The sequence below is a fragment of the Pelophylax lessonae genome (genome assembly GCF_965119305.1).
Source record: "Pelophylax lessonae genome assembly, chromosome: 3".
NCBI lineage: Eukaryota > Metazoa > Chordata > Amphibia > Anura > Ranidae > Pelophylax > Pelophylax lessonae.
In genome coordinates this window covers 605,845,426-605,873,028 of record NC_138770.1, presented here as the reverse complement: position 1 = coordinate 605,873,028, position 27,603 = coordinate 605,845,426, and the positions used below count along the sequence as shown (strand labels likewise).

At 45.0% G+C, this 27,603-nt stretch overlaps 1 protein-coding gene across 1 annotated transcript; it reads left to right on the top strand.

The window, feature by feature from the left end:
* The first annotated feature begins 241 nt into the window (after nt 1-241).
* SRP9 (signal recognition particle 9) lies at nt 242-27,522 on the top strand. Its single transcript, XM_082249424.1, has 3 exons — nt 242-394; nt 19,041-19,109; nt 27,309-27,522. Exons 1-3 carry the CDS (start codon nt 248-250, stop codon nt 27,426-27,428), a joined length of 336 nt encoding a protein of 111 aa, XP_082105550.1. The 5' UTR covers nt 242-247; the 3' UTR covers nt 27,429-27,522.
* Nucleotides 27,523-27,603: the final 81 nt, after the last annotated feature.

The window sequence follows — 27,603 nt, the reverse complement described above, 5'->3', positions numbered from 1 at the left end:
ATTCAGGTAGTCAGGGATGTTCTGCAGCTATCCAGTCTCAGCACCTCCTTATTCCATATACAGTGCACGGTGCTATTCACTCACTGGTCGCTAGAGAGCGCACCTCCCATCTCTTACCATTTCAACGACGCTCCTTCCAACCACCGAGTCTTTCGCCGCCCGGAAGTGTTCGCGGCTCGAAATCGGTGGTGAATACTGATTGGACGGAGGTCAAAGCAGCAGCCAATGGGTTTCGCGGACGGCGGGGATGTGGAATGCTGATGTGTTATCCCGGCTTCCGGCCTCCCAGTCATCCATCCACAGGGGAGAGAAGTCTGACACCATGCCGTACTACCGAGCCTGGGAAGAGTTCGCCCGGGCCGCTGAGAAGCTTTACCAGACTGATCCTATGAAGGTGAGCAAGGGGTGGGCTCTGCGTCTCCATGGTAGCCAGCTGGCTGTGTTATATCTTAGTGAAGCTGGGACTTCTAGTTCTGTACACTGACAGGCTGGACTTCCAGGACCGTATCCTGGGGGGACTACAACTCCCAGCATTTCTATCTATACTTTATCCTGGGTGAGCTGGGGCTTCTATAACTCTACACAGACATGGTTTCCATAGCAGGCCTCAGTGTGACCTGTGTATCCACAGGAACTACAACTCCCAGCAGCTGTGTGTTCTCCTGGTGAGGCTGAGACTTGTAGTCCTCTATACTACAGGCTGTGCTTTACTTACAGGTTCCAGTATACCCTGTGTATCCAGAGAGACTACAACTCCCAGCATACCTGTGTATATCAGGTCCTGGGTCTTTTTAGTTCTCGATATTACTGGCTGTGCTGGGAGTTGTAGTCTCTGGACACAGTCTGTAGTATAAAGAACTACAAGTCCAAGGAACTGATATACACAGGGATGCTGGAGTTGTAGTCTCTTTGGATAACCAGGGTAAACTAGGACTTGTAGTTTTCTATACTACATGCCGTTCTTCCCTTACAAGTCCCCAGGATCTGATATACTCGGCCTCACCGACTTCCAAAAGACATGGATTTCAATAGGCAGAGACTACCACTCCCAGCATTCCTGTGTATATCAGGTCCCTGGACTTGTTAGCGAAGCACAGCCTGTAGTACAGAGAACTAAAAGTGCCAGTATACCCTGGGTATTGAGAGACTACAACTCCCAGCAGACCTGTGTAAATCCTGGGACTTGTAGTTCTCCATACTAGAGGCTGTGAGTCCCTTACAAAGCCCAGTTTGCCTTGTGTATCCAGAGACTACAACTCCCAGTACAGCCTGTAATATAGAGATCTACAAGTCCCAGGACCTGATATACACAGGTAAGCTGGGAGTTGTAGTCACACTGGGTCTATGGGGACCTGTAAGTGAGGCACAGCCTGTTGTATACAGAACTACAAGTCCCAGCCTCACCAGGTTAGCACACAGCTGCTGGAAGTTGTAGTCTCTTGATACACCAGGGATAGTGGGCTTTGTAAGGGACGCACAGCATGTAGTATAGAGAACTACAAGTCCCAGGACATGATGTACTCTGGAATGCTGGGACTTGTCATTCTCTGATACAGGCTGTGCTTCTCTTACAAGTCCCAGGATCTGATATACACACGTACACTGGGAGTTGTAGTCTGTGGATACTTAGGGTGTACTGGGGCTTGTAAGAGAAGCATAGCCTGCAGTATAGAGAACTAAAAGTTCCTGCCTCACCAGCTTCCAAAAGACAGGGACCCCCAGAGACCAAGACTACAACTCTCAGCATTCCTGTGTATATCAGGCCCTAGGGCTTGTAAGGGAAGAGCAGGCTGTAGTATAGAGAACTAAAAGTCCCAGTATACCCTGGTTATCCAGAGAGGTGACCACTCTCAACATTCCTGTGTATATCATGCCCTGTAACTTGTAGTTCTCTATACTACAGGCTGTGCTCCCGTACAAAGCTAAGTATGCTTTGTATATCCAGTGAGACTACAACTCCCAGCATTCCTGTGTATATTGGGTCCTGGAACTTGGAGGTGTAGTCTCTCTAAATACACAAGGCATACTGGGACTTGTAGTTCTCTCTACAACAGGCGGTTCTTCCCTTACAAGCCCCAGCACACCCTGTGTATTCGGAGGGGCAACAACTCCCAGCAGCCCTGTCTTTTGGAAGCTGGTGAAGCTGGGACTTGTAGTTATGTACATGATATGTATGTGCAGATATGGCTTCCATAGCAGGCCTCATCCAGAGGGACTACAACTCCCAGCAGCTGTGTGTGTGTAATATATCTTGGTTAGACTGGAACTTTAGTAATCCATACTGCAGGCTGTGCTTCCAATGCAAACCTTAGTATACCCTTTGTATCCAGAGGGACTAGAAATCCCAGCAACCCTGAATATATAATAACTTTGTTCTCTTCAGAGTGTGGTGGTCCGCACACAGAGCTTCACAATACATTTTGAAAAATAAAGCTCTTGTATTCACATCAAATTGGAGAGAGAGATTCTAATACACACCTTGTTAAAGTTGTTCTATAGTCAAAACATTTTTTACCTTTTTAATTAATTTTTCTGCAGTAAGTAAAAAAAAAAAAAAAAACATCCTGCTACCCGCTTTACACCCCCACCTGGCTCCTCCCAGCACTGTACTTCCATCCTGGCTGCAGCACCGCTCTCCTCCTTTCCTGGTCTCACAGGAGACACTGAGGGCAGTGGGAACCGTAGGCTCCAACTCCTGGAAGAGGGATGGTGTGAGTGTGTATCCAGCGTGGCTTACTGGACACACTGCCTGGCTCTGGAGTGCGCCCACACAGGTGTCCCCATAGCAGCAGGCTTGCTAAGGAGGCACCCTGAGCAAGCAGAAGCAGACAGTGCCAGCGGGGGACTGCCAGAAGAGGAAGTAAGGGACTTCTCTGTGCAAAAGCATTGTACAAAGTAAGTTTAACCTTTAATATCTTTTTAAAGTGGTTCTAAAGGTGACATTTTTCTTTATCTTAATGCTTTCTCTGCATTAAGGTAAAAGTCCTCCATTGATCCAGTGCTGTACCCAGCTGCAGGTCTTCTCTCCCTCTTCCTGGTTTTACAGGCTGCACTGATAGCAGCAGGAGCCATTGCTGCTGTTTGTCAAATCTGGTGAGGGAGCGGGGTCAAGCCACGCTGTGTTTGTCTATGTGCGCACACAGCCCAGCTCAGGAACATGCCCACATGAGTGCTTCCACAGCTGCCAGCTTGCTTTGAGGGCACTCAGAGGGGACCGTACTAGCTGGGAAATCCAGAAGAGGAGGTAAGGGAATGCTCTGTTAAATATCATGGTAAGTATAACCTGTGTGTTCGCAGCTATTGGTAAAAGAATCCCTGCTGATCCAACCATGAAAACCCTGCATCAGACACTTCCTGTTTTGACAATGGTCTTCCAGTCATGTTGTCATCTTTTGTGTGCCCCTCTTATATAGACTACAGGCGGCTGTGCCAACACACATTGCTCAGGCATGGTCTGATGTCATTCAGGGAGTCAGTCCAGAGCAGTTATGTGCAGCTGATTCTGGAACTGGTCCATATAGACAGGAAGTAGCTAAAAGAAGCTGAAGATGAAAAAAAGAATACAGTAAACCCCCCTCCATCGCGGGGGTTATGTTCCGGACCCAGCCGCGAAAAGTGAAAATCTGCGAAATAGAAAGACCCTAATTAAATACACTCTAGGCATGTTTTTATAACTTTCACTGTACTTTAAAAGCATTTTAAGGTCTTTAAAGACGCTTGTAAAACAATAGAAATCCATTTAAACACATAAAAGATACTAAGAGACAGAGCAATGGAAAACACAAAAATATTTAATTAACAATGATTTAATTAGTAAAATAAAATTAATAGGTCTTACAGAAAAGAAACCGCAATATACCGGGACTGCAAAAACTGAACCGCGATATAACGGGGGTTTACTGTATTGTTTTTTAAAAAAAAAAAAGAAAAACAGTAGGGATGCACCGAAATGAAATTCTTGGCCGAAGCCGAATAATAATAAAATGTTTGGCCGAAGGCCGAATACCGAACGCGGTGGTGGTAGTAGGAGGCTGGAGGTGGACTAGTAGTAGCCTGGAAAGGAGCACAGCCGCATACATACATTACTCACTCGTGCACTGCAGCCAGCCCCACACATTCAGTGAGTCTTACTCTCCTCCCTAGTTTTTTCAATGGCACATTCAGGAAGCCAATCACGCCGTGAGTAGCGGCACAGCGGAACCAATCAGGTGTGCAGGCACGCGTGATTGGTTCGCTGTGCAGCTAATCACGGCGTGATTGGCTTCCTGAATGTGCCATTGAAAAAACTAGGGAGGAGAGTAAGACTCACTGAATGTGTGGGGCGGGCTGCAGTGCACGAGTGAGTAATGTATGTATGCTCACCGCTGAAGTGTCCCGGCTTCCCCTGCCTAACACGGAAGTCTGTGAGTCGTCCTGTCCTCCTCCGAGTCCCTTCCCCCTGTAAATATCGTGACCTCGGCAATATGAATATTGCCTACGGCCACAGAACGATAGTCAATATCATATCGACTATCGTTCAGCCCTATTATTCGGCACAAAATTATTCGGCCTTTTGACTTATTCGGCCGAACACCGAAAGTGCTATTTTTTCTATTTTCGGCCGAATAATGTTCGGCCACCGATTATTCGGTGCATCCCTAAAAAACAGCTGTTTATGATACACAGTGCTTTAGCAAGTTTGTCATACACTATACAGTCTGGTCGTACAATATTATGTACAACTTCTTTATTTACCAAAACTTTAATGAGGACACACTAAAACAATACTTACATTTTTATCCAGTCAAACAGGCCCTCGTGCAACTAAGTTGATGGCAGATCTGAAGGAGATTGTAAATTGTATTCCCCCTTAAATGTCATTCTGTTAGGGATTACATGTGTGTGCAGGCTGTGCTCCCATTCAAGGCCCATCATGTCATCACCACAACAGAGCTCTGCAGATTTCCAGGCAGTGGGATAATGTGGGAGTGATGTTATTGGTGTGTTGTCACTGGAAGGGGGTGGAGCTGATGGTGTGATGTCACCAGGGTGAGCAGGGTTAACACTTGCAGTGTGATGTAGTTGAAAAAGGGTAACCCAAGCCCTTTTGAGTTGTTGAAAGCAACTCATCGTTTGTGTTTTTACTTTGGCACACAACAAACTTTTGTTTGTGAGTTAAGTATTGATAAGAATTAAAGGATAAGTTCACCTTTTAGGAGCATGTTACAGCCATATATAGGGTGTAACATTTGCCATTCGCCTATGCACCTGACTCCCACCTCCAGCGCTCTCCTCTCTGTGACAGGAGATAGATCTTCTATCCGCACCCTCTGTCACTTTTAAAAAAAACTGGGTAACTGTGCTCTGAATGGAAAAAAACTACAGCAACGGTCTTCCACGGTGGCAGATGTATTTGAAGTTGGAATGGGCTGCAAGCGCACTGCTCAGCACGCTCATGGTTAAAGCTAAACTCCAACTTTCTTTTCACTGGACCTGAATGGAATAATCTGTCCCAGCATAGATCACACCTCTGTACCATGGCGCTGTGTTGTCTGCAGATCTCCTGATGTTCTAGGTTTTAGTTGTGGCTTTGTGCCATGTGACACTCTGTATTAGGGATCGACCGATTATTGGCAAAGTCGATATACTTTGAAGCCGCCCTAGTGTGAACCCAGGGATCAACCTTTTTTATGTAAAGGGGGAAAAAAAAAAGGCCTAAAACATTTTTTTTTTTTTTTACCCAGATTTACAGACAGGACTATAATAAATTATGCATGACAGGCTCCTTTCTTGTAGGCAGGTAGCTTGATACAAACTACCTGTGCCTGCTGTCACTGAGACGTTTAGTAGCAGCACCATGCTTTTTGTATCACCTGTCATGATGGAGTTAAAATACAAAAATTAGCCATTTATAGTACAAAAACAGTAGATAATCACTACTATAAGGGGTTTTTAATTATACTGTGAAACAGTGAAAGTAATATTATATATAACTTGTACCTAATATAGGGCTGCACCAATACCGAGTATTTGCACAAGTACAATACCTTAAACCGATACCTTTTGCGGTGCTATTTGAGCCCATGCTAAATAAATAAGCTCACATTGCACTGCAAAGATTAGCATGCGATCTGAACAGGAATGCAATGCGATTCCTGTCTGAATCACATGTGGTTTCCCCCACTGCTCCTGTGTGAACCTAGTATAGAAAGACAGGGAAGCGTCTTCTAAGTGCAGCAATGGCCAAACAATTTATTAAAAAAATGTAATAATAACTCGCATGTCCAATCCCAATCTGCACAGTCGTAGTGTCCTCGTCCTGCGGACCCACCAGTGATGGAAAACCATGGCTGCTTGCGGTGTTCACAAACCTGGAGGAGATATGGGAAGTACCGGGACCCCTGTAAACCAGCTTGGAGTACACATGTGATATAGGGCGAAAGTGATGTCAGTTTGGGGGTGCACCGCCTATACATCTCCTCCAGCACTGTGAGCACCACAAGTGGGATTTGACATGTGAGTTGTTATAACATTTTTTCATAAACTGTTTGGCAATTGCTGCACTTCCATATATTTCTATATTGGGTTCACACAGGAGCGTTGGGGGGAACTGCATGCTTTTTGGACAGGAATCGCATGCGATTCTTTGCACTGTAATTTGAGCCCATTTCTTTTGTATGGGCTCAAATCACACCACAAAGGTATTGCTACTCTGTATCGGTGAGTACTTGACCGAGAGTATCGGTACTCGCTGCAAAAAAAAAAAAAAAAAACTGGCATTGGTGCATCCATAAATAACACACACACACACACACACACACACACACACACGTTTTTGTTTTAACTGGGAGTCCGACACAAAGCTACATTGAAGGGGGATAGAAGTCTTTTATTTTAATGTAATACTGAAAGCTGAGACTTTTTTGTGTATAAAATCATTTTTAATGCAGAATACTGGTAAACATTTACTTTACTGTATATGTAATTGTTTTGCCCTATATCACCTCCTCCAGTCTATCAGCTGCCATTTTTTTTTTTTGGATTCAGAATCTGATCCTCCCTGCACAGAGCCCTGAAAGTGATTTGTAAATGTCGAATTTTTCTTTAATAACAAACATCATTTTCCCTGCACTGTCTAATAGTTTTGCACAGAGCAGACCCAAACCTCCTCTTCTGGGGTCCCCCGCCAGCGCTTCTGGCTCCTTCTGTCTTTAGAGTGCCCCCCATAGAAAACACAAAGCATAGCAAGGTCCTTTAGAATCACTTTAAATCACTTCCTAGTTCCTACTCCTGCCCAGGACTACATGTCCCATGGGGGGGGGGGGGGGGGCATTGCTCCATATACATTCACGTGTTTTTAGGCGCTTACTGCTGCACTGTGTATACTGACATTAAAACAAATAATGCTTTCTGTATGCAGGCAACTAATTGGCTGACCAACTAATCATTACTGAAAGTAGTTGACAGCTATTTTTATATTCATTTATAATTGATTATGCCATAGTTATTTCAGCCCTACATTTTCCCCGGAGCTGTATGTAGCTATATAGCTGTTGTGCTACACTTGAAGCATCTTACTCTTTGCCGTGCTGTACTTCTGTACAATGCAGAAAGTGAGAAGCGTGTGCAATACTTTTCCTATCTTTTAAGTAAATCTGTTCTTGCTTCTGTCTTGGGTGTTCTTTCAGCTGTTTGGCTGGAACTCTTCTCTTCTGTTGAGTCTAAAGCTGGGTACACACTGAGTTTGCACCAATACTGTGTGTATATATATATATATATATGTATGTGTGTGTGTGTAATAAATAAATATATATTATATAATGTATGTGTGTATATATATATTACATTTTTTTTTTTTTTTAGTACAAGTACCGATACTTTCATTCAAGTACTCGCTGATACTGAGTACTGATACCTTTTCTTTTGTGTTACGATTTGCGTCCATACAAAATGAATGAGCTCAAATTGCACTGCAAAGAATAGCATGCAATTTGAACAGGAATGCGGTGTGATTGCTGTCCGAATCGCATGTGATTTTATTTATTTTTCCCACCGCTTCTCTGTGTGTGAATCCAGTGTAGAAAGGGGCAGCACCTAGTAGAGCAGCAATTGGCAGTCTATTAAATGTATAACTCGCATTAAAAAGTACATATCTAGTCAAATCCAAATCTGCATAGTGTCCCCGTCCCACCGATGATAGAAATCCACGGCCACTGAAGGAGAAGTTTGAGGACCCCTGTGGGTATAGGGCGGAAGTGATGTCTGCTTTGGGGCGGACCACCTATACATCTCCTCTCAGTCCTGTGAGCACTTCCAGTGGTTTTCTATCATCGGCAGGACAGGGACACTATGCAGATATGGATTTGAGTAGATATGTACTTTAGTGTGAGTTCTTATAATAACATTATTAGTAAACTGCCCATTGCTGCACTAGATGGCGCTTCCCTTCTATATGGAGTTCCCACATAGGAGCGGTGGGGGAAATCGCATGCGATTCAGAGAGGACTTGCACCACATTCCTGTTCAAATCGTATGTGATTCTTTGCAGTGTGATTTGCGCCCTTTCATATTGTATGGTTGCCAATTGCACTGCAAAATATCAGTTTCAAGTATCGGGAGCATTTTCATGAGTACTTATGAAAATATTCGGTATTGGCACCAATATCTGTATCAGTGCATCCGTAATACACACTGTGAGAAAGTCGGGCAAACAATCATCCGGGTTTCCTTGTCGTTTCACAGCAAGTTGGAACCGAGGATGGTACAAAAATTCTCGTATGACAAAGGCTTATGGTTTCTGATCATGCGCAGTCTTTCTTATCTGATTATTTTTTTTTTCTTTCTCGTATGAAAACCATACACCATAGATAAAAATCATTCGTTCTGTTCACATAGGAAAAAAAAAAATTGGAGTTTGTTCCTCGAATGTTTTGTGCACACTGTACGAGGCACAATTGTTCAATTTTCATACAATCATACCCAGCTTATTGTGAAGAAGTGAATCCAGATCTATGATGTCACGCCTGCTGCCCCCATAGCCTCTCCCTGCACACTGAGATCTGTGTGTGGAATTGCTGGGGTCTGCTGAGCTGTAATGGGATTGAAAAGGCCACAGAAAAGGAGGCAGCAGCACACCAGGCTAATCTTACTGTACATTATTTTTAGACTGATTAAAATGATCCGGTTGCTATGGAGAGCCGAGCATATATGACTATGAACCCTGCTAGGCTTACAGTAAATGTGTAGTGCTCAGTAGTCAGAGGGTTAAATGGCTTCTAGGTCCCAACCGTATGTCAACTTTGCCTTAACCCGGGTAAATATCACATTTTTAGTGTCTGGAGAAAAAAAATCAGCGTATTTTTAAAACGATTGGTAAAAATAACCCAAATCTTCCAGTAGAAGAGCTTCTGATGTGTGTCTGTGTCCACCCTGGTCAGATCTGCTCATGACATGCTGATGAAGGTGTCTGCACAGATCCCTGGACTCTGAATTCTTACAAATGGGTTTTATAGACATGGGATCACTGTAGAAGTAGTGTGTGTTTTTTTTTTTCTTTTTTGGTTTTTCTTTTTTTCTTTTTTTCTTCTTGGTTTACAATTTTAATAATGTGCACACGAAGCAAGGTCCATAAAGACATGAATGAGGGAGTTTGGTGTGGAGGAACTTGACTGGCCTGCACAGAGTTCTGACCTCATCCAATTGGGATGAATTGGAGTGCAGACTGCGAGCCAGCATCAGTGCCTGACCTCACAAATGCGCTTCTGGAAGAATGGATACATTTCTATAGACACACATTTCTAAACCTTGTGGACATCCTTGCCAGAAGAGTTGAAGCTGCTATAGCTGCAAAGGGTGGGCCAACTCAATATTCTCAATATTGAATGCTTAGACTAAAGGTGTAAAGGCAGGTGTCCCAATCGCCCTTTTGGGAAGTGTGTGTAATATGAATAAATATATTGTAGTGTAATGACAGACTACACCGGGGTAATAAAATAAAATGTATGGCAGTCCGGTCTGTGAAATGTTCTACAAGTGGAGGTCCTTATCACATGTTTTTGCTATTATTCAGAGTGCCCCCCACACACTTCACATCAGTCCCCTTTTTACATCCTAGTCCACCAATTTACATTAGTCCACAATCTTTACATCTCAGCACCCCCTTCACATAGGTTCGCATAAAAATACAGGCTCCCTTTTACATTAAAGCACCCCACTTTATATCTCAGCACCCCATTACATCTCAGTGCCCCCCCCATATCAAAGTCCCCCCCCCCCCTTTTACCTATCAATCCACTCTTTGCATAGCAGCCTGCCTTAACAGCACGGCGACCCCCCCCCCTCCTCCTTTACATCAGTGTGCTACTTCCCACCAGATTTGTCCACTTTTGCAGCTACTTGCAGCTGTCTGCATACGTCCAAAGTCACAAAGTACGTCCAGCAATGGCTGTGCAAAGAGCCGCAAATTGCTGCTGGTGACCTGTCACTATAGTGCAAGGGGTTCCCCATGAATAAGTGCTGAAGGGCGGAGTGAAACGCGTAGGAGGCATGGCCTGGCTGCAGTCCAAGCTGGGGCTGCCATTTCTCTCACTTCATGCACGTGAGTCTGCTTCATGATGTGCAGCTTATGGCCCTAATTGCCAGTGTGAATGTAGCTTTCATCAGACGTGCAGTCGGCATCCCTTCTGAACATCCACTACTCAGTGGTCTTGTACACCCATATTGGCCCGCCAGAGCCCTTAGGAATACCTTGTGCTTCCTGCTAGTGAATGTACTCAAACATTGTCACTTATGGGTGGGAGTTCCAAAGCCCAACACAGCTTACACAGGACTCCAGTAGGTGAATAGGGTGCCTGTGGAACGTGGGGATTGGGGAGGGTGGGATATTAAGAGAACCTATTACTTTGCCTTGAAAACAGAAAAATAGTCCATCTGCAAACTCTGGTTTGGTGACATTGAATATCGAAGGAAGATGGTCAACAGGACTGCCAGGCGTCTATACAGCTATGCCAGCTGCCTTGTTCATTTCAGGCATGGTTTCCTTAAAAACTGTAAATGTGTTCAGTTTCCTCCTATTCGGGGCTGTTCCAGGATTTCCATAAAGTCTAAAAATATCTCCTTTCCTAGAGGCATGCTGTGCCCATGTTTGTCGTGTTAGATGCTTGCTACCCATCCCGAATGATAATTTCTCCGTAAGAGCCAGGTAATAAAATATTCATCGGCGGTCCTGTGTGCGCGGGGGAATATTTTGGCTTTGAGGCTCTCTCCCGGCTCTTCAATGCACTCCCTCCCTCTCATGAATGTTAGAGGTGTTAATGGCTTGTCGTTTCAATCAAGCCGCCTTGTGAAGACCTTCTCATTCTGTTGCCTGATGGGCCCTGGGCTATTAATTGGATAAAGTGCAAACTACAACAAGCGATCTTCATGAGGACAGGCGATGGTCGGTGCGCTGGGAGTGTTCTTGGCGCACCAGCTGAGCTCCCTGTGCGTGCAGCCGTGTCTGACCCGAGCAGTTTTATCTTCATGCTCTGCTGATCTGACATTTACATGTCCCAAGTGTTGTGCAAGGCTGGTGACCGCGGGCGGTTGGTTCACGCAAGTGCATAATCTTGTGCAGCGCTATGAGCTATGTCTAACAAGGATCTTGGTTGATATGTTTTAGAGAAAGAAATGTATTTTTAGTAATTGCAGTGTTTACCTTAAAGTGGTAGTACATCCCCCTATTACTTGCTTGTACCTACAGGTAAGCCTATAATAAGGTTTACTTGTAGGTACAGTATATAGCTCCTAAACGTGCACCATTTAGAAGATATATACTGTAGTAGCGACAGGTGGCATCACCGGCACATGTGCTCTGTGGATTAAGAGAGCTGGGCCGTGGCTGTGACTCCCTCGCACATGCGCAGGAGTGACGTCATAGCGGCTCAGCCAGTTAAACAGTTGAAGCCCTGGGAACCCGGAAGGAAGACCAGGTGAAGATGGAAGGACTTTGTTCTAAGGTAAGTATTTCATAATGTGCTAGTATGCTTATTCTGTAGGAGCCTAATTTTATTTACATTTTATTTTGCGGTTTACTACCTCTTTGAAGTTAATGAAAACCGTATCTGAATGACATTTGGTTTGCTAAAGCACTATGTATCATCCATTGGGTGTTTTTGTTTTTCTCCCCATAACATACTGTTTTCACCTTCTCCCCCCCCCCCCCCCCCCCCATATCTTCGTGTTACTGATTGCCTTCAGCCATTTCAGCTATTTCGTGTCTATATGCACTCACTCCAACTTGTGATGCAGTTCATTGCTCTGTACCGGCTTGCAGATGGTGACAACATAGACTATGCCTGCGCAGTGTATGAGGGTGCATATGACGGGGATAACACAGGAGCACAACTGGTAGACTGTTGTCACCGCAAAACAGTGCTTTATAAAGGACACTTCCTGTCCCCGGGGTAGCTATTTTGCCAGACAAGTAAAAGAAAGTTTCCTCACAGACAGATGTAAAAAAGTGGATGTAAAGCCTTATTTTCTTTCGTTCATTGACAGACACAGCTCCTGATCTTCATAACCATTGGGCTATACTGCCCCCTACAGGAGTAGGACACTAGGCAGAAAAAGAATCTGGCTAGGCCTATGGGCAGTCCCAGGGGGTTCTCTCCCTCTCCCTGCTATAGGTACTTGTTTTTTTTTTTTTTTTTTTTTTCTGCCCATTCAGGAGTAAGGACCTAGTTCCTTGCTGGGATCTCTGGTCCTCCTGAAACGTTTTCTCCTGTAATTTTTATTTTTTTCCCTGTGAGATCTACAGTCAACTGCGGTACTGGGCAACGGGCTGGATAATTTGGATCCACTGGTCACCCCAGTCTGGCAAGCAGTCGTGCGCAGACCTCAGTTCCGCGCTAGGTCGGCCGCGACGTAGCCCCACTGGACAGGGGCTGCCCTGCGAGTTAAATGCCTCATGAGGTCGCAGACAACCGGGTCTCGGCCTTAGTCGCAGCGTTTCTTCTGACCGACAGCCCACAATTTGGATGGTGAGGGATTCTGTCTGGAGCGGTGCCCCCTGGTTCCTGGTATGGTGAGTAGCTGTCCCTCCTCTCCCCCTGGAGGGTTTTGGGGTGGACATGGGCCCCTCCTTGGGATAGTTGAACCCCCAGGTTCCCCTCCTTCCCGTCAGGCACTGCCCTTTTTATCTGTCTGCCAAACAGGTCTCACAGGGGGAAAGAGTACTTTTCTTCCACAGGCTACTAGGGGCAAGGAACCTCGTCGTAGACATGTGCCCCACTCCTTGACTCATAAGTAGTTTTTCGTCCCTCAGGTTCAACTAACAAGGGGCTCAAAGCCCTTCAGGGCCTCTTCTGGAGGACCCAAATGAACCTGGCCTGGCAAGCCGAGAGTGGGCTTCTTCAGACCCGCGGACAAGGCTCCTTCAGCATGAAAGTGCACCCTCACTCATATAGGGGTTGGAGGGAAGACTTCGTTGGTTTCCGTGGACCCGTTGACTTCTCTAGTACAAGACAAGTGGGTCCACAAAGTCGTTCGGTCTGGCTACAAGATCGAGTTTCATTCTTGTCTCCTGGCAAAGTTCTTTCCTTCCAACTTGCACCTGTCCCCGAACTGTTTACAGGGGATGTACAAGACCTGTTGCTTCAAGCGGTGATTGTCCCGGTTCTGACTTCGGAATGTTTTCAGGGTTTTTACTCAAACCTGTTTATAGTTCCCAGGAAGGCAAGGTGCATCCAATCCTGGACCTCAAGGCGCTGAACTGCTTTGTGCGGGTGCAGAAGTTCATGATGGAGTCCATTTTCACGGTGGTGGTGGCGGCATCCCTGCATCAGGGGGATTTTCTTGCCTCTATCAACATCAAGGATGCTTACCTTTATTCCATTATGTGCCATTCGCCAGCGCTTCCTCCGCTTTGCCGTGGGAGAGGAGCATTATCCGTTTGTGGCATTACCCTTTGGTCTCACCTCTGCTCCTCGGGTCTTCACAAAAGTGTTAGCCCTGGTGCTAGCATTGTTATGCCAACGGGGGATCGCAGTACTGGGCTACTTGGATGACCTCCACCAGTCCCCTACTGCTCTGGTGGAAAACCTGGAAATCGCCATATGAACTCTGAGGGAGTTCGGCTGGATTCAGAATTTTCAGAAGTCTACTGTGGTTCTGCCCACAAAGCTGTACTATCTGGGTCTGACTCTGGAATCAGCCTTAGCCAGAGTGCTCCTTCCTCTGGACAAGCTCCAGAAATTGCAGGCTGCAGCTCGTCTCCTGCTGTCCAGCAGATGGTCATCCCTCCGGGCTTGCATGCGGGTGCTGGGCCTGATGGTGTCTACCTTCGAGGCGGTTCCGTTTGCACAGTTCCATACGAGGTCCCTGCAAAGGGAGATTCTGGCCAAATAGGACAAGACTCCGCTGTCTCTGGACCATCAAATCCGGCTGAGCCGTGGAACAAAGGAGTCTCTGATATGGTGGCTTCATTCTCCAGGCGCTTCGGCTGGGCAAATTCTTCCACCCCTTGTATTGGACAGTGGTTTCCACAGATGCCAGCCTGTCTGGCTGGGGAGGCATCCTAGGCAAAAATTATGCTCAGGGGATCTGGACACTGGAACAATCCAGACTACCGATCAATGTGTTGGAACTCCGAGAGATTAGACTGTGCCTGGACCATTGGATGGATAGTTTTCAGGGATGTGCAGTGCGCATTCAATCGGACAATGCCATGGCTGTGGCTTATGTCAATCACCAAGGGGGCACAAAAAGTGTCTTGGCGGCTCGGGAGGTAGCCAGCATTCTAAGGTGGCCAGAACGGTTCGTTCCAGCCCTGTGCGCCGTATACATTCCCGGGCTGGAAAACTGGCAGGCGGATTACCTCAGTCGGCAGGCGTTGGACCAAAGGGAGTGGTCCCTTCATCCGGAGGTGTTTATCAGCTGTGTCTCCAGTGGGGCATCCCCGAGGTGGATCTGTTGGCGTCTCGGCTCAACAGAAAGGTGCAGAGGTTTGTGGCTCGATCACAGGATCCTCTGGCAGATGCCACAGACGTGCTGGTGGCCCTGTGGGGTCAGTATCGTCTGATTTACGCCTTCCCTCCTCTCCATAATAAGGCTTGCCTATAGGTACAGTGAATATCTCCTCCTAAACCTGCACTGTTGAGGAGATATTCACACTGCATGCAGCCAGTGACGTTACTGGTGCATGCGATCTGAAGAGAAGGCATACCCGTGCTGTCCCTTTCAGAGCTACGTGCAGCGGCCGAGATTCCCGGGCATGCCAAGCAGAAGGCCAGAGCACTCTAACCCGGGAGGAAGACTGCAAGTATGTGTCTTGCAGGGTGTTTTTTTTTTTTTTTCCCCTAAGTGCAGTTTGCTACCGCTTTTAAATGGCAGAATATTAGAACTTTTGTCAGTTTTTTTATTGTGGTTTGGTTTCCTGTGGCAAATTTCTACCCTCTTCTTGTCTGGTACAAGGTTGTTTTCAAAACTTGATGTGAAGAGAATTTTCTTCGGAGCCTCTAATACAGCCGTCATTTAAATGGCGGCCCGCGGTCCGAGAACGGACCGCACAGTGCTTCCGTCCTGACCGTCAGCCACCTACGAGAAGGCATTGGTTTGCTGGGATCGCGGGTGTCCCAGCAACCAGTGACATCCACGCCCCTCCGCTTCTGACTGCGGCTCGCGGTGTATGGCTCTCACTCCCAGCCGAGCCGCGAGATAGGGGCGTGACATCTCGTGCACGCCCCGCCCCCCTGCTCCTCACTGCGGCTTCCGGCTCTCACTCCCAGCTGGGCCGCAAATCCCATTTATTTTACGTTAAGGATCACGCTGATGGGCACATTTTATGTCCAGAGCACCACTGATGGGCACGTTTTGTTGTGCCCATCAGAGTGCCCCCTAACATAAAATGTGCCCTAACATAAAATGTGCCCATCAGAGTGCCCCCTAACATAAAATGTGCCCTAACATAACATGTGCCCATCAGAGTGCCCCCTAACATAAAATGTGCCCATCAGAGTGACCCTTATTTTATGTTCAGGGTCACGCTAATGGGCGAACTTTATGCTAAGGGTCACGCTGATGGGCATATTTTGGTGTGCCCCTGACATAAAATTTGCCCATCAGTGTGACCCTTAGCATAAAATAAGGTTCACGCTGATGGGCAAATTTTATGCTAAGGGACACGCTGATGGGCACATGTTGTGTTAAGGGGCACGCCGATGCACATATTTATGCTGTGGGACACACTGATGGGCACAATTTATGTTAAGGGGACACACTGATGGGGGCACACTGATGGGGACAACTAATGTAGGGGGGCACTCTGATGGGAATGCCTGACGTAAGGTGGCACTGTGATGGGGACAAATGATGTAAAGAAGCACTGTGATGGGGACACCTGATGTAAGGGGGCACTCTTGACTGGAATGCCTGATGTAAGGGGAAACTGTGATGGGGACACCTGATGTAAAGGAGCACTGTCATGGGTACACCTGATGTAAGGGGGAACTCTGACGGCAATGCCTGAAGTAAAGGTGGCACTGTCATGGGGATACCTGATGTAAAGGAGTACTGTGATGGGCACAGACTTGAGAAAGAGAAAATTTTAGCGACCGGACCTCCTTGAATATTCAATACCCCTGCTCTAATAGAAGTATAACCTGACAGGGGTTCTATACTTTCCCCATTCTATTCAAAACAAAGAATAAGTTTGTTTTTTTTTTTTGTTTTTTTTTTTATAGATAAACTTTAATGAAAGCTGCAGTTTTTAAAAGATGAAAACAACTTTTGAAATACCAGTAATGTTAAATTGTATGTAATCCCCAAATCTATTTCTCAGTAGGTTTGATATCATGGTTCACTGTATAGTTTTATTAAAGCGGAGGTAAACAGCGCTTGGTGACTTGTACCTACAGGTAAGCTTATAATAAAGTTTACCTGTAGGTACAAGTAGTATTTCCCAAATGGGCATCGTTAACAAGATGTTCACTTTTTCTGCAGCTGGTGATGTCACCGGTTCATGTGCACTGCGTTCTGAATGGACAGCATACCAAATATGCAGTTAAGTGCGATGTGCCATGATCATGGCTCCCATGCGTATGCACAGGAGTGACAGGAATCACAGCTCAGACATTCAAATAGCTGGAGCCAGCGAAGTTGGAAGCCTGAAAGCCCTGACTGCAGTGACAGCATGCTACTGGAGGGCTTTGTTTTAAGGGAAGTATAATGTTCTAGGTTGAAGTGACTTTTTTTTTTTTTTTTCCTCATCCCCACAGTTGGAGCACTTGCTGTTGCAGATTGACAATGCTAAGCCACTGTCTGTTATCTGTCATTGTTCTCCGCCTACCACATGAGCTCCTTCAGTTGGCTGTTGGGCTGCCTATCCAGATAATCAGACCGGCAACCCATCATCCAGCTAAATGGGCTTGCACAGCTGGCTGATGATGATTATACTAATGCAAGGCTTAGCACTAGGTGCACCAAATTGAAATTTTGGTACCGAAAATGCAGAATGCACTTTGCGAAAAACCAAAACCAACCGTTTAAAAAATTATATATATTTTGATACATAATTGTTTCATATTCGACTTTAATTGCATGAATTTAAATTAATCTTAATTTGTCTGCCATTATCGACCCCCCCTTTTAGCGCAAAAAAAAAAACTCAGGTAAAATGCATCCCTTTAAAATCTATGTATGTCTTCACACTGGTCTTGTGGTGTAGAAAATGTTTGCTTGCTGTATTTATGGTCAGTTAAAAAAACTGCACCTCTCCATTGAAAACTGTAAGAATGCATCAATAACGCACGTGTTCCGTTTTTTTTTATGTGGTTTTTGAGTCGTATGGCCTATGAAAAAAACGCACCATTCGCACAGTAAAATCGTGGCGAAATAACATGGCGTTTTCGGTGCCATTAACAGCACCTTTTTCTTTATCGGCAAAATGCAGAAAACACAATTTTCAGCGGATATGTTTCAGTGCATCTCTAATTAGCACCATGAGATAGGAAGTGCTCTAAGTGGCAGAATCTTCCGGTAAGAAACTTTTGTAACCGGTTCACAAAAAATGATTTGTTTAATAAAACTGAATACAGTGAACCATGATGCCTGATCTACTGAAAAATAGATTTTGGGTTTACATACGCTTTAAAGTGGAACTAAAGTTCTGCTATCGCAAACTGCAAGCCGGCAGACTCTGTATCACACAAGACATGCAGTGTCTCTTCTGCAATAAAATACACCTCTGTGCCTGCTTCTTTGGCATGTAAACTGCGCTGCATATGTGCAGCTCAACGTCCGTCGCTATCACAGTCCCTGGGTCAGGATGAGTAGCTCCTGCGGATGCGCAAAAGTGACGTCACCCCCTTTATACAAATAAGATGGCTGAAGATTGGCATTCAGTTGAACATGCCGGTGAGAGACAGGGACTGTTGAAGGAAAGGTAAGTTGATCTCTGCCTTAAAGCCTTATATGAGGTTTTTGTGATTGGGTTTACATACACATTTTTTTTTTTTTAAACTTATTTTGGATGTGACTTTTATATTTTTACATGCTTCTTCATCCTGTACAGCACTAGGAAGCAGAGGCTGCATATGTGGGAGAAAATATTGCCGCTTCTGTGTACACATTTCTGTAAACAAATTATGTGCAAAAATAGGTTTTAAGAACTTTAGAGACCCCCCCCATCATGGAGAAGAAGCCCCAAATCGTTACTGGTATGTGTACAGGCTCTTCAAGGGGTGTATACCTGCAGCAGCCTCCCAAACGTTCTTGAATAAATTGATTGTCCGGGCCCTTCAGACAGACATAGCTCCAAAACTATTGGTAGTGTTGGAAGTTACACTAAGCCCTGCCCCCACATATAGCTAATGGCTCTTCATTTTAGCGCTTCTGGGAATTGGCAAAACTTTGCCTGTCAGAATGGTCTGACCACGACCGGAAGGTTTGGGAGGATGCTGCAGGTATGTGCAGGAATCTAGAAAGGAGTACACATTTATTGCACAAACCATCAACCTACAAGAATCTTTATTTGAACCCTTTTATTTGGATATGTGGTATCTAATATCTGTTGCTGTTATCTGCAGGTCCGTGTGGTGCTGAAGTACAGACATTGCGATGGCAGCTTACGTATAAAAGTCACAGATGACATTGTGGTAAGTTGTCTTATGTGTCAGGCTTCTGTTCATTTTAGCATTTCTGTTGCTGTAGAACAGTGGTCTCTAAACTGCGGTCCAGGGGCCAAATGTGGCCCTTTGCTTGCTTTTATCCGGCCCTTGTGACTATGTTTCATCCTCTGACACCAATAATGGGGCATAATTCTCCCCACTGACACCAAGGAAGGTGCACCATTTCTCCTTGTGGCACCGATGGGGCACAGTTACTCCCAGTGACACAGACGATGGGGCATGATTCTCCCCACCCAATGACCCCAACGATGTGGCACAATTCCTCTTACTGATACCAAACATCGGGCATTGTTTACTCTTACTGATGCCGGGACATTTTCTACTTCCAATGGCCACAGTCTGCCCCCCCCCCCCCCCCCCAAGTCCGAAGGACAGTAAACTGAGCCTTCATGTAGAACGTTTGCAGACCCTTGATCTAGAACATTAAAGGCTTGTGTACATAATATGCACTATAAATGCATTTGCAACAACAATGTATTTCAAAGAGCCTAGTTTTACATAATTGCAGTGTTTTCATGTGCATTTACAAAAAAAGTAGTACAGCATGCTGCATTTTTTTTTTTTTTTTTTGCATGCGAGTACATTGTAATTGCAAATAAATGCAACTTTATTCAAAATAAATGTGGGTATTGCAATGTAAATGAGTCCTAGAGTGTACTTACCACTGAGCATTTGTCCACGCACACATACCCCCCCACTATCCACACTGAATGAATACACATTATCCCTACAATATACACACTTAGAGGTTGGCTTACAAAAAGGTAAATAAACAGGAACAAGGATAAATGGATGGTGTACCGTTGGATTGCATACCCACATGGATAGCCTTATGCACACATTTACGAACATGAGAACTGATAATGATGCTGTGCATACACTGATGTTAATGCATATGAAGAGGTTCCAGTTTGCCAAGCCCACATTCGATCACATGAGAATCTTACCCTAATAAAATAACCTAAAATAAGAATGTGTCTAGCATGGTAAGCAATGAAATGCACGTATCCAAACTATAAGGCTTGTTTTAAATGAAAACAAAATGGATGTTATGCTATCACATGCTGAAATCAGAGTATGTATATGTAACGGAACCTCAACTGTTTTGTGGGCTTCCGTCAGTATATGGCTTCCTGCAGTCTGAACATAGATATCAGATATTACAGCCGCCCTACATACAAAACGAACCCCCAACTTAGCGTATATGTATCTGAAAACAGCCTCTTTATTGAACAGTCTCTCACAATATATACACACACGTGAGGACATCCCACCCCAAGTCAAAATTACCCCACCAGGTCACGTGCCTGATTACATTATTATATGCAGATGAAATTGTGTACAGAAATATAATTAACATATCTAAGGAACAACCAACACAAACGGTATACTATTTCCACTCCGTAACTAACTGATGACAATGATTCTATCAACCTGAGCCAGTTAACTAGCAGACTGCTGTCCTCAAGCTTGTGAAATACAATACACCTTATCATAAGTGTAAACACAGAACCTATAATGGATAACAGGTGAGTGAATCAGCGTATTCATCAATATGTGGAAGACAGGTGGTAGAGCTTATATTGGGGCTAGGGAGCGGAGACAGGGATTTCTCAACCTCTCCAAGGTAAGCTGGGTTCCACAGGCCCCCCAATTAAAGTGACTCCTGTCACAGTATAACTATTTACTTGAGTCTCTGTTCCATGCACCAATGGATGGAGTCTCATACTCAGGCTAGTGCTAAAACATGTGCCGGGAGATGACTCCCATGTATGGTTCAGTAATGCTTTTTACAAATTAAAACTGAAGTTTATTCTGCTCATATATATTATCTTTCCTGGTTCCACCCTAACCCCCCCCCCCTCCCCCCACCATCAACATGCTAATGACATTTTTAAATAATGCTGCTAATTTTTACTGTCTCTCGCCCTACACAGTATTGTATTCACTCAAATCGGGAACAAATGTTATTAGCCAAGCTGTCTGTTCCAAAGGTCAACATACACCAATCATAAGAACAATGTAATGGGGCTAAAAAACGAAGCTGTATTCAAAATTAATCAAAATGCAGTTCAAATGCACTTTAATAAGACATGTTGTGAACCAAGAAATGAAGCGCAACACAGAGAAGGCCAGACGCTGCCATGAAATCTGTAAAGGCAATGGGATATTGCCAACTTGTTTTCTGAGGTGCATTCCAAGTTCACATCAACTACAGGCAAACACCCATTGATACAAGCGCTTATGGAGCCCCGGATGGTGGCTGAAGTTTTTTTTTCCTTCCACATTCTATCCCATAAAAGATCTTCACTAGACATATTGGTACTTTTTTTTTTTTTTCTTTCTTTTTGTACAATTTCCTTTTGCAATAGTCATGCAGACTTGAGGTGAATTTTATTGCTATATTCTATGCACTTGTAAAAATGCTAATATTGTTTAGACAAGCCCAAAGCGGTTGAAAATCACATATTTATTTTAGTCGCTGCACACTTAGCTGGTGCTTGTTTTAAGCTAGAACATACATTTTATAGTAAACTACCCTTGTCAATAAATTCTGCACATATTCGCTATAGCCTATATGCAAACATTTGTGCACGTAATGGGTGACGGATAAATTTACTGTATAGATTTTTATTATTCAAATGGCATCAATTCATGATTGTATGCACAGTTGATTTTGTTTGTTGGTGAATCAGGCCCATGTATGTAGAGTTGTACACCTGCCCTACTTCTTAGTGATCACATATACACAACAAAATGACGTCACACAATTACTGAGCTTGCTTCAGCCTTTTCTACTGTATTCAGAAGAGGATCATGTGCACCAATTATGGCATAGTGTATCAACATAGTGTTAATATCTGGGTCCGCACTGACACAAGAACAAATTATACAGTTACTTTCTGCACACACATACACGTTCTGAACTGATCTATCTTTTGTGATAGTGCGAGGCCCTGCCACTGTGAAAATAGGTGTAGAAATGACACATAAATAATATGCATATATTAAGGCTTCAGAATATCTATCTAGAGAAGATAAAACTGATATATTTTGGTTTTCTATGGGTGTTGGTATTCCCAGATTGGGTTCCACAGTTTGGATACTTCGAAGAGTTTTAGTTTGGAAGAAGACTTCAACCCAGTTTCCAGGTCTTGCAGGAGACCAGCAGGGCTTTGAGTGAGGGTATGCACAGCCTTTATAATGAAGGACCTAGGCACAGATCAGGGAGCACTCCATGCTGGAGATGAGAAGTATTTTGGGCATAGGGCTGAGAGAGCCGAGATGGCTAGGTGAGTCTGGAAGACCGAGTCGCGACAGCTAGGCGAGTCTAAGGGACTGAGGGGAAACTGGATGTGTCAGGATTGAGAGAGCCCATGGTGTCAGAAGATCCCCCTGTCAGGAAAACTGGGTGACGTGAAAAAGGGACATAAGAACTCGGAGGTGCTGTGTGAGATGGACTGGTAGTATTTTCCTTACCTGTGTTTGATGGACATGGGCAATTGTTTCTGTTGAGCTTTTAATTTTGTTCAATAAAAGTAGGCCAACAAACCCTAAAACACAGTTCGGACTGGCATGGGCTCACTAAAAAAGGCTTGTACTAATCTATCTCTCCACACATTTACTCTTCTATTGTCACACAAAGCATAAAAACCTCATTAGAGAGATACCTCCAGGGAAAGAATCTACCCTGCTGAGCTACAAACACTTCAGAGCCAATTTGGAAATGGGTTGGAGAGAGTCAGTGGTAATTTCATGGGTAGCTGAGACACGGCTATGAGGGAATGCCATAGTAAGGGGCTCCGAACTACAAAGCTTGGAGTGGCAGGATCATTTTGACACTATGGTGCTATCTTGAATGTGAGGCAGCAGTGGTATTTGCAATGGCCAGATGGATTCCTTTTTTAAGCTGTTGAATCTTGTCAACAGCCTGGCCTTCTGCCTTTAATTCTGCCCCCCTGCCTGCCCTCCATCTGCTAAATGCCAAAACTTCAGTGGCAAGTACGGGTTCTGGACCTTGACAGTTATGTGTAAGTAAGGCTAAGCAGTGGGAATGGTTGGACAGAAGTTATGACCCCCCCCCCCCCCCCATCTACCACCTAGACCTAGGATCCAAAGGGCTTCACGGGAGACAGTTTTCAAAAAGATTCTATCACATGCACTGCCGCTTTACCTTAGAAACATTTTTGGAAAGGTCAGGTTCACTTTAGCTTCTTGACTTCTACTATTTGTAAAGTCGTTTCCGCAAGCTGTTGGCTGTGTATATTCCACCTGGTTGTTAGCAGTGTGCATGTGTGTGCACTTGTAGTTTTGAGATTGGGATGTCTGTTACAGCCACCTGCCTTTGAAAATTCAACCAATCAGTAAGAATTTGAATGTTCAGTGTTTAAATCTATATAACTGCTAGAATACTTATCAAATATGTATTTGTTCCCTTATTTACCTTTTTACTTTGCTCTTGAATTTAGAGCCAACGGTGAAGGGTTACCTGAGGTTTGACAGTTGCTGCCATGTCAGCTTTCCAGCCTTGTGCTCCTAATACAAGCTGTCCTGCTCTTGAATTTGTATGACTGTATCACACCGCAGAAAGCGAGGCCTAATTAGGAGCAATGCAAACAGTGGTGCTCTCAGGAGCTGGCTACATGTGTTATTGGCAAAAAGTCAGAGTCCACAGAGCAGCAACTGTCCAAACTCTCTGCCTCTCCTTCTTCTCACGATTCAGGAAAAGTATGTAAACCTAAAAGGGGAGAGGACAGGTTTACAATTTTATTACTAAGCTTACTACTGCATATTTTTTTTAAGGGTTAGCTTAAAAGGAAAACATGGACTATTGCATAATTCTATTCTTGGTCCTGCATACACTAAAGTGTATCTAAGCTCAAAATCTATTGCAGTTAGCAGTCAGTCCTTGGATATGGTGGCTGCATTTGCTTTTAGTTTTCAGGCAAGTACAGAAAATATATGTAGCTGGTTTTCCAGGCATTGGGCCTGATGTGGGTCTGCCATTGTTACCGGTTACCTCTCCAGCCCATGTGAGCTGCGATCCTGGGTGTGAGAACTGAGACATTGACAACTCCGGAATCTTTGTTTGGTTGTTTTATTATATTTTTAGGGGATGGGAGAAGGGAATGAGTGGAAAACTCCTTTTGGCTCGACTATAAAATTCTGCCTGTTAGCACTGTCTTGACGCTAGCCAATGCTTACTGGCGCTTTGAACACACTGTATCTCTGAAAGCTGTGCTGGAACTCTGACTTGAGTCCAAAAGATCCAGGACTGTAGAATACTGAACTTCTAACAATACTTGCACTCAAAATTCACTGACTACTCCCTCCTGCCGTGCACTGGCTTGAAGTAGCTTGTTGTGAGTTCCTGTATGGCTGCAACTCTAAACTGATGCACTACACACTCTGCACTGACTCTTCAGGGCCCAAACTGCAGGTGCCCCCTTTAACTCTTCAGGGTCCCCTGACTAGGTACCCCCTCTGTCACTTCAGGGTCCTCAACCTAGGCACCCCCTTTACAGCTGACACTTGGATCCCAGAACCTTCTGCGGAGTGGTCCCCACTGACACTAGGCAGACCCCCAGGGGCAATCCTCAGTACTCACAACCTATGTAGGCTTTCCTGGGACTGGACCCCTCTTTCCCTCCACTGATTCTCGGCACACCGGATCCCCGCAGCTCGACTCAGCATCCTCTGGATTCTCAGACAGCACCCCGAGACATCCGCTTCCTCTAACAGGAGGAGAGACAGCCATTCTCTCCCTCCTGGGACTCTGCTCCCGCCAAAGACGCTCAGTCACGCACTCCCCTAAGACTTATACCCACTTCCAGAATCCTTTGCAGCAAAATCTGCCTTCTGGGGTAGTTACAAGCCTGAATGTGTCCCTGATTGGGTTTCCTCCAATGCCCTATGAGAAGCCTCTCGCAGAGACAGTGGGGAGACTCCCCTCTCAGCAGAAACACCTGGAAGCCATGACACCCTAACCAAAAAACAATCATGGCCCTGCTGTTAGGCAGACAAGGCCCACTATGCATTTACCTAGTGCCTACCTGTAGGGTGCTACACATATGTTGATCTTGCCAGAAATGCAGCCCCCATGTCCCTTCCTGTGAACTTAAAAAGACAGTATAAACAATGTTCTCTTTTTTTTATTTAAACTACTAGGCCGATAAGTCTAACGTAATGGAGATGAGCAAAGGCAGGCATGTTAAAGTATACTTAAATTCATGGAAGTGTAGACGTATTTACATACTTACCTAATTGCTGTTCATTATACCCTGAATTCCCTACAGAATGAGAACTAGAAAGTCTTCTGTGTACAGTCATGCCGATTGGGTGACGTCTTGCCTTCCAGGGTCTCTGTGGGGTCACCCTTCTGTGCATGCTCCTGGGATTATGCTGTGTACACAAAGAGCCAGCACAGACAGATAGCCTTGTGGTTTTTTTTTTTTTTTTTTATCTGTAGCATTGCCCTGCCCACCAGCTTGTAGGTTGACCACTGGTTTTCCTGGCTCTTGTATTTTTAATCCAACAATGTGTACTCCTTGATGGGAAGTACAGGGACGCAGCAGACCCTGATAGTCTTCTGTAAAAAGGTGGAAAATGTTTCAGAGTAAAATTAGGAAAACCGCATTAAAAGTGCTGCTATTTAATAAGGGTTGAAAGATTAAAGAAGTAATATTGCCACAAGTAATAAATGTTTGCTGTATCCCCAGGGGACACATTGCACATAGCAGTTATCCCTGTTAAAATCTGTGCTGTGGTTCCTGACCAGCATGGCCAAATATCTGGCCCCTCTTCCTTCCACTGCTGTCCGACAACACTGGATGAAGGAGATGGCAGTTGTGAGCTCAGATGGGGGAGTATGACGTGGACTTGTGTTTTTATGAATGATAGCACTCCTCTGATTATAGGGATTGCATGACTTTATTCAGAACCAAGTTTTTATCATTCTAGCTCCCTGTTTGTGATTGAATTGCTAGAAACAATACAGATTGACCACTAATCTCTGTAGCCCAAAAGCTGCCATGTCACCCACAAGTCTTCAATGAACACATGGAAGTTCATACACAAAAATGAAACAACTTAGATCTGCATCCCACCTGTGACTTGAGTATTTTTGAAGTCTCAAAGTAGTTAAAAATAACTTGTAGGTCATTTTAGGGAGATTAGAAGAAATAACCTGAGCGTAAACTTGCCTACCAGCTATAAAATGCTGGTCCAGTGATGTTGGGTCGCATGACAAGAAGCTGGCATATTGGACCACTCTGAATTGGTGTGGCCAGTGTAGGGGCATACGTACACCCAGCCCCATGCTCCAGGGAGCCCGTGCGGCCCTCTATACACCTGGATAGGAGGGGCGGCATGTAGAGCAACTTATCCCCCTCCATTTTTCTCCAGGAAAGGACAGGACATGCTGCCCCTGTGGTCCCTCCTATCCACCTCCTGAGTGATTGGGCTGTCTCCTGGCCCCTGTCACCCGAGCCCCCCACCACAACACTGCCGGGTACCCCCCTCTCCGCCCTGCTGCAGGGGATGCTTTCAGGATGGAAAGCGGGGAAGGGATCGGTAAATATTTTTTACTGACCCGTTCTTATCCCATTCATAACTGAGGCATAGTAAACTGTGTTCACATGGCTGGGGGTCAGGTGGGCCCTTTATGGTTTCTTGCATCAGGGCCCTGAAGGTTCTAGTTAGACCTCTGGGCCAGTATCTTAAATTAATGAAGGTTGTACTGACGTCAGCTGCTCAGTGAAATGCTATTGTGGGTCTTGTGGCATGGCACCACAGTATTGCAAATCTGGTGGTTACAGTTTATTGCCTGTCGACTGCGAATATTGGGTCCAGCCCTACTGTTCCAAAACACAAGGTCTGCAGCCGCACTGTGTATCCCAGAATGCAATGGGTTTGCCTTAGTGGAACAAGTGGTTTTTGAGCTGCCCCTGTTGTATTGTGGAAGTGTGTCCAAGTTAAGTGCTATGTTCTGTGGCCTGTGGTTTTCACAGTATGGTAGTAAGCACCCACGTGTCTTACGGCTTGCCATCACATCGTAGCACTCCATTTTCACAAGACTTACCAATGAGAGGTTCCCTTTAATGAATGAAGTACCCGCTCCCCTCCTTTATGGATTTGTAACGTGCTGCTTTTCTCTGTCTCTTCCAGTGTTTGCTGTACAGCACAGACCAGGCTCAAGACGTAAAGAAGATTGAGAAATTCCACAGTCAGCTGATGCGGCTCATGGTTGCCAGGGAATCCCGCAGTGCCGCCATGGAAACAGACTGAGAGTCTCCAGATAGGACCAACCTGAACGTACAGATAATTTTTTTTTTTTGTCCATCAAGATGGAGAAATGACTTTAATACAAAGAGGTGGATAATCGACAAGAAGAGCCGGCATTTAAGCTTGCCAAGCGGTGCTCAGTAGTGTTGTTTTTTTATTATTTTTTGGGGGTTTTCCT